General features: G+C 40.5%; 1 protein-coding gene across 11 annotated transcripts in view; it reads right to left on the reverse strand.

The window, feature by feature from the left end:
- LOC135112114 (tensin-1-like) overlaps positions 1-15,822 on the reverse strand; it is an 86,953-nt gene that overhangs the window by 49,591 nt on the left and 21,540 nt on the right. The window contains exon 3 of one of the 11 annotated variants that reach the window (XM_064026117.1): positions 8,713-8,743. The exons of the other annotated variants lie outside the window; for them this stretch is intronic. Coding sequence (XP_063882187.1) covers positions 8,713-8,743 — 31 coding nt within the window. The remainder of the gene's footprint in view (positions 1-8,712; positions 8,744-15,822) is intronic. 11 annotated transcript variants of the gene reach the window in all.

Raw genomic sequence — 15,822 nt, forward strand, 5'->3', positions numbered from 1 at the left:
TTAGCACCGAGTAAAATTGGGCGGCTTTTTGGGCTACTCTTACAATGGGCGATATTTGGAGTTCTTTATGCTAACGTAGGAAGGTGGCTAGGGAGTATTTGTAGGAGGAAGGGATAGGTAGAAAAGAAAGAAAGGACAGGTAGAAAGATAAAGAAAAGTAAGGTTTAGGGAAGGAAGGAAGGAAGGAAGGATAGTGAGAAAGGTAAAGTTAAGAGAAGGAAGGAAGGAAGGAAAGAAGGAAGGAAGGAAGGAAGGAAGGAAGGAAGGAAGGAAGGTAAGGACAGGTAGAGATATAGAGGAAGGTAAGGTTTAGGAAAGTAAGGAAGGAAGAAATCAGAAAAAATATGGTTTAGGGAAGGAAGGAAGAAAGGAAGGAAGAAGTGGACGAAGGTGAAAAAGATGTTAAGATAATCTGTTCAGGGATCAGAACTTTTTTCTCTGTTCTTTCTTTCTTTCTCTTTCTTTCTTTCTTCTCTTATTTCGTGACATTAGAAATCTTCTTCAGTTTTTCCCGATTGTCTTCGTTTTATTCTCGTTTTTCTGTTTAGTATAGTAATTTTTTTTCGTTAATTTTTGTTTACGATGTCCTCTCTCTCTCTCTCTCTCTCTCTCTCTCTCTCTCTCTCTCTCTCTCTCTCTCTCTCTCTCTCTCTCTCTCTCCCCGTCCTTGGTTGCTACATCTTGAGATCCCTTGACCATTCTTCCTTCCCTCCTCCTCCTCCTCCTCCTCCTCCTCCTCCTCCTCCTCCTCCTCCTCCTCCTCTTCCTCCTCCTCCTCCTCCTTTGGGCTCTCTCTGTTCCCTTGGGGCTCTTTAAGGGAAGCCAACAAGGAACCTGCCACGGAATAAGTGCTAAAAATTGCTCATCTTTTTGGAACCACGAAGGAACTTGCAAGAATAGATGAAGAGGAGGAGGAGGAGGAGGAGGAGGAGGAGGAGGAGAAGGAACAAGGGAAGGCAGAATATTTTAGTTCTTCTTCATTAATTCTTCATCATTATCTGCGCACTTATCTTCCTTATGTTATTAAAGAAAATAAGAAAAGATCCGATGAAAAAAATAAGATAACGAAATGACTTATGGTGAGATTGGAGGAAAAGAAGGAAGAGGGAGAGTAAGAGGAGGTGGATAAAGAGGAGGAAGAGGTGGAAGAGGGGGAAGAGAACGAAGAGGAGGAGGAAAAAGGGGACGAGGTGTATTAATCTTTTTCTCTCTCTAGTCCTTCATTATCAAATCCTTCGTCTCTTCCTTATACTATTAAATTAAAGAAGAAGAAGAAGAAGAAGAAGAAGAAGAAGAAGAAGAAGAAGAAGAAGAAGAAGAAGAAGAAGAAGAAGAAGAAGACAAAGACAAAGACGAGGACGAAGAAGAAGAAGAGGACGAAGACGAAGAAGAAGAAGAAGAAGAAGAAGAAGAAGCAGAAGAAAACTAAAAAAAAAATAAAAATAAAAACAAGAACAAGAATAGGAAAAAACAAGAACAACAAGACCAAGAATGACAAAAAGAACAGGAAACGGAATGAAGACAAAAGCAAAGAAAAAAAAATGCAAAAACCATTCTCTTTCTGTCTTTCTCTTCCCTCATCATCAACCTTTCACCTCCTCCCAACATCACCAAGGAAAACAAAGTAAAGAAGGAACCAAGGAGGGAAAAGTAAGTACAATATTAAAGGCACCATGAAATAAATAGCAAATTAATTACCCTGCCACTTTAATCTCATCTCAAATTAAATCAACGGACAGGTAGAAAAGGAGGCAATATACCAAAGGTTACCTGGGCAAATGCATCAGGCAGGTGGCAGCAGGTAAGAGGTGTTAATTAAGCTTCCAGGCAGGTGTGAGAGAGAGAGAGAGAGAGAGGGAGGGAAGGGAAGGTAAAAGGTGTTAAGGTAAGGTTAGGTTAGGTAAGGTTAGGTAAGGTAAGATAAGGTGAAGTTTAGGACGGCCTGTTTCATGAGAGAGAGAGAGAGAGAGAGAGAGAGAGAGAGAGAGAGAGAGAGAGAGAGAGAGAGAGAGAGAGAGAGAGAGAGAGAGAGAGAGAGAGAGAGAGAGAGAGAGAGAGAGAGAGAGAGCGTATATTTAAGCTGGGCATTAAGCTAAGAATATTTGTTAGGTGGCCGTTGTGAAAAGATATGACTCATACTCAGGTTTACAGCTCCGTATAATTAGCGCCAGGCAGACCTTCCGTAAACAAATAACCCAGAAACACACTCTCACTCTCACTCTCCCTCTCCCTCCTCTCTCTCTCTCTCTCTCTCTCTCTCTCTCTCTCTTGAAAACACCTTATACATTTTATATTTCTGTATTTTAACGTTTCCAGCACAGTTTCAAAGTTTTGATTTATAAAGTAGTGATGATATTAAGAAATGGAGGGTGAGAGAGAGAGAGAGAGAGAGAGAGAGAGAGAGAGAGAGAGAGAGAGAGAGAGAGAGAGAGAGAGAGAGAGAGAGAGATTGTTCTACTTTCTTCCTCATCTTTTTTCTGTCATCTACTCACAAACACTTCTGATAATTTTATACATTTTTTTGGATAACTCTATTTAGCCTTGCATCTTAAGTGGGGCCTTTAGTTTTTTCATATATATTTTTTCCTTGCAGTTTTTGTTTCGACCAGAACCTCTCTTACACTAAAACATAAATAAATACTAAAACATAAATGAATAAACAAAAGAATAAAGTAGATAAACATTACCAATTAAAAAAAGTTTGCACCACATTTCCAAAAGCATGACTAGAAAAAGTCGTGTGAATTTATCTTTTCTTTTTCATCCTTCGTTTTCAGTCCTTATTTCTGGCATCTCCCGTTAGATATCACCACTGGATTAACTTTCTTCATCTCTCTTGGTCTTCTCAATCACAAACAACACCACAATTTTATTTCGTTTCGTAATTGAGTCAGTTTTATTTTTCCTACCTACATGTGATTTCCAGTTGAGTTAAGTGGTTCTCTAATTTTTTCCCCCCTTAATATCCCTTAAAAACACGATGTAAATTTTCTGTTTCCTTTACTTAATTCATAGGTGAGTCTCAGGTGAGTTAATTTGTTTTCACGATTTTTGTTACCTGTAATTTACCTTTTAGATGACGTTATATTTACCTCACAGCACTTGTAGAACTGAATTATCGGGTGTAAGAGGCCTACACACACACACACACACACACACACACACACACACACACACACACACACACACACACACACACACACACACACCAAAAAACAGTGAGAGGGAAAAGAAAAATAAGAAAAAGACACCGGGAAAGAAAAAAAAGAAGAAAAACCATAGCAAAAATCGTGAACACACACACACACACACACACACACACACACTACAGATAAGCATACTAATACCACCACTGCTACCAACACCTTCCTATCACAAAAGGTCATTACCACACTGCCGCTATCACCACCACTATCACCACCACAATTACCAGCTTAGAGAACACCATAGAATATTGTTTTCCTATCAGACCACCACCACCACTACCACCTCCACCACCACCACCACCACATCCTGTAACTCACAAAAAAATCTTAAGAATACAAATTTCTTCCTATAAATATCTCACTAACGACTGCACTAATGAGATGGACTTCCTTCTCTCTCTCTCTCTCTCTCTCTCTCTCTCTCTCTCTCTCTCTCTCTCTCTCTCTCTCTCTCTACTGAAATCTCATCTAAAATTTCGATTCTGTTCAAAATCTGGCTTCTACCTCTTGCTTTTAATGAGAGAGAGAGAGAGAGAGAGAGAGAGAGAGAGAGAGAGAGAGAGAGAGAGAGAGAGAGAGAGAGAGAGAGAGAGAGAGAGAGAGGCGTAAAGTAGTATTAGTAGTAGAAAGTGATAAGTGATGGATGGGAGGCCTTATTTGTAAGAGAGAGAGAGAGAGAGAGAGAGAGAGAGAGAGAGAGAGAGAGAGAGAGAGAGAGAGAGAGAGAGAGAGAGAGAGAGAGAGAGAGAGAGAGAGAGAAATAGTAAAAAAAAAAAAAAAACCTGCTTAGTTCTCCTCTCTCTGCTCAAGTCTAAATAGCGACAACTCACGCTAACAAAATTTTCGCATTTCCCAGCTAACGTCAAGGTAAATATTTCTCTCTCGTTCAGGTGAGCCAGCAGCGTCACCTGGTCGTGGATCAAGTCATCAGGGCCGCCAGGTGTGTCAGCGCACCTAACTAATGGCTAGCAGGGCTTAAGAGAAAGACTGGAGGGGATTCGAACCCACAAAGACGAGATCCAGATTGATCTGATGTTTTTGTTGGTTGTGTGGAGAGGCTAGACTAACCTAACCTAACGTAATGTAACTGAGTCTAATTTGACTAAACATTACTTAACCTAAACTAACCTCTCCTAACCTAACCTAACATTACCTAACCTAATTTACCATTTACCTAAGAACCTAACCTAATTTAACATTTAACCTTACTTAACCTAACCTAAGCCAATCTAACCTTACCTAACCTAACTTTACCTATGCTAGCCTAACCAAACCTAACATTGCATACTCTTCACGCACTTAACCTAAAATAATCTTGCCTAACCTTACCTAACATTACCTATTATCTTAGTCTAATCTAACACTAACTTAACATTACCGAACCTTACTTAACCTAACCCAACTTTATCTAACCTATGCTAACTTTACCTAACCTAACACTACATACTCTTTGCAAACTTTTCAATATTAGTACACTAAGAGTAACTATGTGGTTAAAAAAATAAAACGAAAAATATGAACAATACTATAAATTTCTTAATCCACTTCATATTTTAGCTTCTTTATTTCCTTTGCTTTCTCTTCCTCCTCTTATTTCCCTTGTTCTTATTGCCCTTTTATTCTTTTCAGTCATCAAAAACATTTCTGTGCCAAAAGAAGAACTCATTATCACATTTCCTAAACGTTAACATTTTTTATAACTAAACCACTCAATAGATGGCTTTAGTTGCTCCTACTAAACTGCTCCCACATTCCACCTTTTATCCTCTCATCTACAAACATTAACATCCTCTTAAGTACGTAATACATTCAACAGATGGCGTTAGATGCTCCTAGTAAACTGCTTAAACAGTCTACCTGTGTTGCAACTCACGTATATAAACAAATAAAATCTTTTTTTACCCTCTCACTCATCTGCAAGCTTTTATTTAACCACTGGGACGCGATTTAAGCTATTTATGCCCCTTATTTACGCTCCTATAAACAACCACACACGCAAAACTCGCCGCATCTTCCTGCTTCAAACATAAACCTCAGCCAACTGTGACGCAAGGCGAGTCTCACATCATCCCCAACCAAAATAAGAGCAGCGCCACCAGTCCAAAGCGGCGAGTCTTGAAACTAAAGGGACGCAGCGGCTTAGGGCGGAAAAAAGAGCGGGAAAGTGATGTTCAGCCCCCGGTGGATAAACAATAGTGGGTTCCGCGGTGTCCCCCGGGGCTGAGTAAGGCTCGGGGGAGGCTTGGTGTGGTGGGGAGCCGCTGTAATGGTGGGGCGAGGAAAGGAAGGGACGCGGGGAGTGTGTTGAGAGAGAGAGAGAGAGAGAGAGAGAGAGAGAGAGAGAGAGAGAGAGAGAGAGAGAGAGAGAGAGAGAATATATTTGTGTCAATAATAGTAATGATTATGACACTAATGATAGTTGATAGTGTTAGTTAGGACATTTTAATGACTTCTCCTCCTCTTACTACTGCTGCTGCTACTACTACTACTACTACTACTACTACTACTACTACTACTACTACTACTACTACTACTACTACTACGTGTAACTGAATGATCTGTTAGGGATTCGAACTGGTTACTCCCTGTATAAGAATTTACCAATCTTTCAAAATACTACTACTACTACTACTACTACTACTACTACTACTACTACTACTACTACTACTACTACTACTATAAGAGAATAAAAACAGCAGCGACTCAAAGCTGATTTAGTGTACCACTTAAAACCGTCAGAGAGAGAGAGGAAAAAAAAAGAATTAGCGAAGTATTACGAAAAATCCTCTTAGTGCGATAATGTCTTAATAACACACCCAGAGGAGGAGGAGGAGGAGGAGGAGGAGGAGGAGGAGGAGAAGGGAGAGTTCGTTGTTTGTATTTCTCCCTTAAAAGACGAATATGGTTTTGTTATGATAATTAGTAAGGTGTCGTGTGTGTGTGTGTGTGTGTGTGTGTGTGTGTGTGTGTGTGTGTGTGTGTGTGTGTGTGTGAATGACATACATATTTCTTAATTGATCATCCTACATACATATACATAATACAAGAATACAGCCACATGCAGATAACGTTCTTCACTTGCCACAAGGAAATATATGAAAAAAAAACACCATTGAGAAAAACGAAGAAAAAAAAAAAACGAGGTGATTAAACTGAGAGCGACACACGAAAAAGACAAGCACAAAAGCAAGCAAACACACACACACACACACACACACACACACACACACACACACACACACACACACACACACACACACACACACACCTACTTGTCTAAATATTATTTCCTCTGGGACTCAACATCTGTCTGGAAAGAGGACGAGAAGGAGGAGGAGGAGGAGAAGGAGGAGGAGGAGGAAGGAAGGAAAGACTTTGAGGGATGGAGGAAAATTCAGTATTGGCGGAGGGAAAAAATGACGAAATAAGACGTTTCAAGAGAATTTGCCGAAAAAAACCCGCAAAAATGACAACAGCAATTCAACAAAGAAAGGAAAAATCAAAGACAAAACGATGAAAGGAACGATAGAAAGGAAAGCGAGGAAAAATGGAAGGAAAGGAAAGAATCTAAGTGGATACGTATGAGGAATAGGAAAGGGAGAGAAAATATTCAACGAAAGAATACGAAAAGCATTAAAAAAAAAAGAGAGAAAGGGAAGGAAGAAGCAACGCAAGAGATTTTGTGAGAATTTGCGAAAAGTTTGGAGTAGAAAGGAGGCGAATGTTGATGAGAACGAAGGAGAGAATTGAAGAGGGAGGAGGAGAAGGAGGGAAACAAAGCAGTAGAGAGATAAAATGTTGATAGAAAGGAGACAAAAGGAGAGAAAAGGAGAGAGGAGAAGAAAAAGAGAGACAAAGAGTATAGCAACAGAAATTTGATAGAGAGAAGAGAATGAAAAAAAGGAAGAGAAAGGGAGAAAGAGACAGAATGTTGATAGAGCGAAGGAGGGAATGGAAGAGGAAGGAGGAGGAGGAAGAGGAGGAGGAGGCGGCAAAGGTACATAAGAAAAAGGAGGAAGAGGAAATGAGAAAGGAATATTGGAGAAATCAAGAGAGTCTAAGAACCAATTGCAGAGATAATAGAAGTCAAAGACGAAGAGGAAGAAAAAAATAAAGTGAAAGGAAGGAAAAATAAAAATAAAATAATGACGAAAGATTTGTACAGGAGATAAATAAAAAATGATAATGGACAGAAACGAAGAGAAGAAAAAAGAAAGGCGACAACAACGAAGAAGAAGAGGAAAAGGAAGAGAGCATAATGGAGAAAAAACAACAAAAAAAGACCATATAAATAAGAACAAGAGGAAAAGGAAAATCTATAAAGAAAACGGAAAAACTTAAATATATGTGAAGGAAATACTGACGTGGGAAAAACGAAGAGTAAAAGAGAAAGAAATAAGAAAGCGCCATGGAGGAGGAGGAAGAGGAAGAGGAAGAAGAGGAGGAGGAGGAGGAGGAGGAGGAGGAGGTGGAGGAGGAGGACGAGAAGGTTATACAGGACACCCACATCATCCTTTAGCGTTCATCTCTCTCTCTCTCTCTCTCTCTCTCTCTCTCTCTCTAGCTTCCTCCCACACCTGTTCCACTTCTTTTGGCTCTATACTACTTCCTTTTCTAAACCTGTCTGTCTGTAAGTGTGTGTGTGTGTGTGTGTGTGTGTGTGTGTGTGTGTGTGTGTGTGTGTGTGTGTGTGTGTGTGTGTGTGTGTGTGTGTGTGTGTGATAAATTAAATAAAAAATATTCCTTTTTTTATAATCTTGGTCACTTTGTCAAAGAATGAGGAATTTCTCTCTCTCTCTCTCTCTCTCTCTCTCTCTCTCTCTCTCTCTCTCTCTCTCTCTCTCTCTCTCTCATAACAACCGCTCTTATCTCCCTCCCTATCCATTTGTCTCTGTCACAACACGTTTCACACACACACACACACACACACACACACACACACACACACACACACACTTTACAATACCAGACAGAAGGCAAAACTTTGGGAGGAGTGAAAAATTTACTTCCACTCTCTCGGAATAAATTTGGTGTGTTGTGAGGCAAACGCACTCAAACACACACACTCTGCTCACTGCGCCTCCTTGCAAGATGCCCTTTGCAGCGACGCCCCAGGGAGGAGAGTGAGTGTGAGGAGAGTGATGCACCTCCGCAGACACACACACACACACACACACACACACACACACACACACACACACACACACACACACACACACACACACACACATGAATTATTAAACATGCAGGTACATCATATTATGTCTAACGCACGCGCACAGACACACACACACACACACACACACACACACACACACACACACACACACACACACACCAGCACACAGAAAACACATAGACGTAAAAATAGATCCAAAAAAACACTGAAAAAATACACCTACAACATTAACAACAACAATAACAATAATAACAACAATAATAACAACGACGACAACAACAACAACAACAACAATAACAACAGTTACTAATTATCAAAAGTACTCACATGCCACATCCGGCCAGGTGTCAACGCTTACCTGTGGGGGAGAAGCAAGGTCACTTTTCAAAACACGTCACATACATGTTGGGAACGAGGCACGACTGGGACGGCCTTCCCTTGCACCCACGCCTCCCTATCTTCCCCCCAGCCCTTTTTTTTTTTGTTTCCCTCGCCTAAAGCTGAGAAAAAAGACACCTCCTCTCCCTCCAAACCCCCCCAAACAAAAAAAAAAGCTTTCCCTTCCTTTTTTCCCTTTCCTCCTGTCTTTGTCGGATCTACAAATGAAGGATGTTTGGTTCCATATCCTACATTTCAGTATCGTACTTATCCTATTAAAAATTCTCGTGTGGAAACATAACCTAACCGAATCTACCCTAACCTAACCTATCCTAACCTAACCTAACCTAACCTAACCTAACCTAACCTAACCTAACCTAACCTAACCTAACCTAACCTAACCTAACCTAACCTAACCTAACCTAACCTAACCGAATCTACCCTAACCTAACCTATCCTAACCTAACCTAACCTAACCTAACCTAACCTAACCTAACCTAACCTATCCTAACCTAAGCTAATCCGATCTAATTTAACCTAACCCAACCTAACCGAACCTGATCTAACCTAATCTAACTTGAGCTAAGTTAACCTAACCTAACCTAAGCTAACATAGCCTAATCTAAGCTAAACTAACTTTAACTAACTTAATCTAACTTGACCTAACATTTTGAGCTCCGCAACGCTGCCTTCGAGTAAATTTAGAGAGAGAGAGAGAGAGAGAGAGAGAGAGAGAGAGAGAGAGAGAGAGAGAGAGAGAGAGAGAGAGAGAGAGAGAGAGAGAGAGAGAGACCCCACGATCTGGCTTTAATTAACTAGTATCACCTGCATCATTTACCGCCACACACTAATTAAGGTCAGGTGTTATCTATCACTTACCTTTCCTTTCCCTTGAGAGTGAGTCTGAACACCTGCTTTCTCTCTCTCTCTCTCTCTCTCTCTCTCTCTCTCTCTCTCTCTCTCTCTCTCTCTCTCTCTCTCTCTTGATCTTCGTCCTAATTTTCGACCTAACATTTTTCCTTCACGTTTTTATTATCATTTTTCTTCCTCCTTCCTCTTTCATCATGATGTTTTCCTTCCTCCTCCTTTCCATCCTTTTATTTTAATCTTTGCCTTTCTTACTCATTCCCTTTTTTTCTTTCTTTTTTTTCTTGACCTTTATTCCTTCGTTTACTCCGTCCTACGTTCCTTCTTCTTCTTCTGGCTTTCCCTTATTTTTTTTCTCTTTGTTTTCTCTTTACTATTTTTCTCTTTTCTCTTTACCTGCCTGACGTAAAAGTAAAAGAAAAAGAAAGAAGAAAAATGTTAAGGTCGTTATTCCTTCTTTCTTTCCTCTCTTCCTTTTCCCTGTCTTTCCTTCTTCCTTCTCTTCCTTCATCTATCTTCTTCCTTTCATTCCTTTCGTTCCATCCTCTCTTCCTCCTTTTCCTTTCTTACCTTCGTACTTTCCCTTCTTCCATCATTTACTTTCCTACCTTCCTTCCTTTTTTTCTATCTTCTTTCTTTCTTTCCCTCCCTTCCTTTCTCTTTCTTCCCTTTCCTTCTTGTACCTTCGTTTCTCTACTCTTCCCTACCTTTCTTTCCCCTCCTTTCCTCTCTTTTTTCCTCCACCCTCCATTTCTTCCATTCCCGTAACACCCTTTCCTCCTTTCCTCCCTCCCTCCCTGGCTCCCTCCCTCCCTTCCCTCCTTCACCTAACAGCTTTTCCTTCGCTCCACCCTTCTCTCCTACCTTTCCATTCTCTATTTTCCACCCTACCTCCCTCCCTCTCTACCTACATGCGGTTCACGCCCTCCCCACACAAACAGAGGGAGAAGTTTACAAACATTTCATCTCCCTGAAAGAGTGAGTCACGTAAAACTTCGGCAGGGTGTAGCTGAGTGAGTGAGCGAGTGAGTGAATGAGTAAGAGTGTGTTAAGTTGATTCATAAATGTGTTCAGATGGTGTGAATTGTATTTGCTTTATTTTTCTTCTTTCTTCTTTATTGTGATATGTTCCTGCCTGGTTTTATTGTATGTTTGGGTGTTCTGTTGTTTTTATCTATCTATCTATCTATCTATCTATCTATCTATGTTTCCTTATCTATCTGTCTATTTACTCATATCTCTAGCTATCTAATCTTACAGCTTATCATGATGTTAGTGTTGTTTTAAGCTAATCTCTCTCTCTCTCTCTCTCTCTCTCTCTCTCTCTCTCTCTCTCTCTCTCTCTCTCTCTCTCTCTCTCTCTCTCTCTCTCTCTCTCTTGCCAGTTATCATCTGTTATGTTTTGCTGTTACATCACCTTTCACGGGCCAGCTGTGTTACCTGTACCTAATCAGCCTCCCTCACACCTGATAACGAGGAGGTTTCAAGGCCACGAGAGGATCTGCTCACCTCACTCTGTCTTATGTAACGTGAGATTCATTCGCTTATGTAATGGTCGGATTGTTTTTCCTCTTTATCCGTGTTTGTGTGTTACCTGCAAATTTTACCTGCGTGTGGTTTCAGGTGCGTTTGTTTGTGTGTTGTTGTTGTTGGTGGTGGTGGTGGTTGTGGTTGTTGTGGTGATGATGATGTAAAAGTAGCACATAGTTGTAGTGATAGTGGTAGTAGTAGTAGTAGTAGTAGTAGTAGTAGTAAAATATAATAATAATGCATTTAAATATTTCTTCGAAGTTTGTAATTATTCCTGTTTTATTTAATTTGGATTTAGTTGTATCATATTTATTGTATTTATTTATTTATTTATTTATTTTTGCATTTTTTACACTGCTTAGCACCAGTTCTAAGTGGCACTACCCTACTTGTATATTTTCAGGTCATTTCTTTAGTAAGTTTACGTTTATAAGCAAAAATATCCAAATCTATAAAGAAATATCTATTTTTTTTTCCATTTGAATTTTGACTGGAATTCATAATGGATGCACAAAATCAAATTCGTGTTTTTTTTTCTGATCAGTCACTTCACGAACACGAGGAATTCTGCAAGACGTAAACAAAACAAACACTGGAGTTCAATCACCTTCGTACTTCCCCTTGCAACTCCGTCACTGCTTTGTCTTTAGCGGGAATGAAACTCGCCACAATTCGTAGAAATGCAAGAGCACCTTCAGCTCGCCTTCCATTCCTTCCCTTCCCCTCCCTTCGTTTTCCTCTCTGCTCTCTCGACGCTTACTTAGAAACAGTATTCTGAAACACTCGTGCGTCGCACCTCCACTACATTCAAAAGGCTCTAGTTGTAGTTACACGGTTTTGAAGTGTGTTTTTATGGTTCTTGTGACATACGAGTATTAACAAAATTTCTACATTATTAACATATGAAACACTCTTGAGGACCCGACAAATCATCTCTGTGGCCTTTAAAAGTAGTCTTGTTTCAGAATATGGGCCCTTAGTTGAAGTTACACAGGTTTTTAAGGATGTATTTAAGGTTCTAGTGACATATTAACAAGATTTCTACATTGTCAACAGGAGAAACACTATTGGGAACCCGGCTAATCACGTGTGTGGTCTTTGGAAATGGTTGTGGTGAGAGAACAGTGTTTTAGAATACGAGTCTCTAGTTGAAGTTACACGGGCTTTTAAGGGTGTTTTTATAATTCTAGTGAAAGATTAACAAGATTTCTATATTATTAACAAGAAAAACACTTTAAAAAACCCTGCTAATCATCTCTGTGGCCTTTGAAAATAGTCGTAGTGAGAGAGCAGAGTGTCTGAACATGCGGGCCTTAATAAGCTTTACTCTCTCACACAGCGCTGTTCTCTAGCAACCTACGCGGCCTGCACTACACAACCTCGCCTACTTGGGTCATGGCCTCGTCTTCCCCCACTGCCTCTGCCTACGCGTGGTGGACCGAAGGGTTGTTGCTCTTGTGTTCTTCGTCTTGGTCTCCTCTAACTCCTACAGGTCCTCCTACACTCCTCATCTTGGTCCTCATCCTTCTGCTGCTTACTATGGTTAGTTTGTGTTTTTTCCCGTTTTTTTTTTCTCTAGAGGCTGACGGACTCTCTTCTTTTCATTTTTTTGTTTTTGTTTTTGTTTTTGTTTGTTGTTGTTGTTGTTGTTGTTGTTGTTGTTGTTGTTGTGTTGTTGTGTTACTGTTGGTCCTCCCTCCTCCTTCTCCTCTTGTTGTTGTTGTTGTTGTTGTTGTTGTTGTTGTTGTTGTTGTTGCTGTGTTCTGTTACTGCTGCTCCTCCTCCTATTCTTCTTTTTCTTTTTCTTCTTCCTCTTCTTCTTCTTCTTCTTCTTCTTCTTCTTCTTCTTCTTCTTCTTCTTCTTCTTCTTCTTCTTCTTCCAATTCTATATTTGGTTCTTCTCTTAGGTTGATGCACTTCTCCTCCTCCTTCTCCTCTTCCAAAATCTATTCCTATTCTTCCTCCTCCTCTTTCAACTCCTACAGTTAGTTCTTATCTCTTCCTACAAGTTGTTGCTCTTCTCTTCTTACTTTCGTCCTCCTCTTTTTCCTCCTACATATCCTCCTACTCTCCCTCCTCCTCCTCTTCCTCCTCCTCTTTCTACCACTACAGTTACTCGAGGTGACTTCTCTACTTCTTCCTTCAGGTTGTTGCTCTTCACCTCCTCCTCCTCCTCATCATCATCATCATCATCATCCTCTTCCTACATTTATTTCTTCCCTTGCTCCTTCTAATACAGTTACTTTATATTTCTTAATCCTTTCAATTCCAGAGACAGTTTTTAAGCTTCATAAAACCACCTATGTATTACCGACCACAGGAGAGTAAGTAGGGATATCGCTACTATCGGTAGAATCTTGAAAACATACTTAAAAAGCCCAGTAACTTCCACTGCAGCTTGTTACAAATAGTTAAGCTCTCCGGACGTTTAGGTCAAAGGCAACACAAACTTATAGAAAAGGCCCACTGAGATGCCACTCCCCAAAGAAAAGGGCCAAAGTGACAATGGTTGTAAAGATTGCGTTCAGTGCTTTCAGTGTTAAATCGAGGCATATTGCAGTAAAGTTTGGATGAGCATAGAAAGAAAAAAGAATAAATTAATTTCGTCATTTCCTGAGACATCCTTCCTTACTCGTTCTGCAGCCACGCCCAATCTTTGAACTGGGAAGAAATTGCAAAATGTATTCTTTTTCATTGTTTACTTTCTTGTAGATGCTTATAAAGACTTCACGCATTGCTCCTGGTGCTGCTAATTGTTTCGTGTCGCAGTGAAAGGGTTAAGAGACTGCAGAAGAACAAAGTGTGTCTAAAGAGTTGTAAGCCATTAAAAAACGTAAAGGTTCTATATAGTGCATTCTGTGATAAACTGAATAACTTAGTAAAAAAAAGAAAAAAAGAAAAAGGGATGCATGCAATTCGTTCAGTGTTAAATTACTGTTGCCTATCTTAATTACCTTAATGAATAAAAAGGTAAAGGTTGAGTACAGCGCTTCCAGGTGTTAGGGTTGGTCTGTTTCTCTATAATCCTACACCTTATTTGACCTCCTCCGGCACTCCGCAGTGACTCAAGGGAATGGTTCTCTTCTTCCCTCTTTGGTTCATCTCCTCCCGTGTTTGGTTCGCTCGCCTCACGCCTCACTCGCCTCACTCGTCTGCATCTCTTTCTCTTTCTCTCCTGTTTTTTTCTTTCGCTCTTTTCCTTTCTTTTAAATCTTTTGGTATGTGTGTAATTACTTCTTCGTTTTCTCTCTTTTACTGATTGTCATTCATTTGTCTTTCTTTCTTTCTCTCTCTCTCTCTCTCTCTCTCTCTCTCTCTCTCTCTCTCTCTCTCTCTCTCTCTCTCTCTCTCTCTCTCTCTCTCTCTCTCTCTCTCTCTCTCTGTCTGAGGAAATGGAGGTGATATATAAGTAAGTATTAAAAGAAGAAGTAAAGTAAAGAAAAGAAGAAAATCTTAACACTCCCCTTATTTAAAAAAAAAAAATAGAAAAAAAGAAAAGTAAACGATGAAAGAGAGAGAGAGAGAAAAAAAAAAAAGAAAAGAAAAATACTTAAACTGTGAAACACTTGATCTTACCTAAGCACATTTTAACCCTTTACCTTCACACACACACACACACACACACACACACACACACACACACACACACACACACACACACACACACACACACACACACACACACACACACACACACACACACACACACACACACACACACACACACACACACACCAAGAAAGACGATCAGATCCTGACATACCCACTGAACTCTCGACCTTACTAGCACTGAAGACTGCTTCCTCCTGGTCACCTTCCCCTCCCTTGGCACTGTGGGTTATGGGAGTGCCACGCGAGGCCAGATGCGTGCCAGATGCGTGCTAGGATGACCGTGCAATGTGGAATCGTGGTGCGGAGAGGCACGAGTGACAAGAGGACAGAGAGAAGGACAGACGGGAAGACAAGCAGATTATGACACGGTTCGCTGGATAGACAGAGAGACAGAGAGAGAATGACAACTGAGATAGATGCATATGTAAGTTGGACTCTCTCTCTCTCTCTCTCTCTCTCTCTCTCTCTCTCTCTCTCTCTCTCTCTCTCTCTACCCTTGGCTTCTCTCCAAAGTAACCAGCAAGCAACGCCCTGTGGAACGCCATCCTTCTTCTGTTGCAATGTTCCAAGCATTCCTCGCTTCCTCCTTCATCCTCGTCCTCCTCCTCCTCCTCCTCCTTCTCTTCCTTTCCTTCCTTTCGTTCTTCCTTCAATCAATTGTTCCAGTTTCTTTTCACGGTTTCTCTTCTTCTGTTTCTTTCTTGTACTTCCATTCCCTCCTTTTCTTCCCTGTTTCCTCCTTTCTTCTTTCCTCTTTCTCTCCCTCCTTTTCTCCTCGGCTTCTTTCCTTTTCTCCTTCTCTTCCTTCTTTTCTCTTTCTCTTCTTCCCTCCTTTCCTCCTTCTCTTCCTCTCTCCTTTTCCCATTTTCTTCCTCTCCCTCCTTTCCTCCTCATTCTTCATTCTTTTCTCCTCTTCTTCTCTCTTCTTCCATCCCTCTCTCGGTCTTTTATTTCAATTTCATTTTTTGCACAGTTTTTCTTCTTTTCTCTCTCCCTTGTACTCTCATTCCCTCCTCTCCTTCCCCAGTTCTCTCCTTTGTTTTTCTTTCT

This window comes from Scylla paramamosain, chromosome 23, assembly GCF_035594125.1.
Source record: "Scylla paramamosain isolate STU-SP2022 chromosome 23, ASM3559412v1, whole genome shotgun sequence".
In the NCBI taxonomy this organism is placed as follows: domain Eukaryota; kingdom Metazoa; phylum Arthropoda; class Malacostraca; order Decapoda; family Portunidae; genus Scylla; species Scylla paramamosain.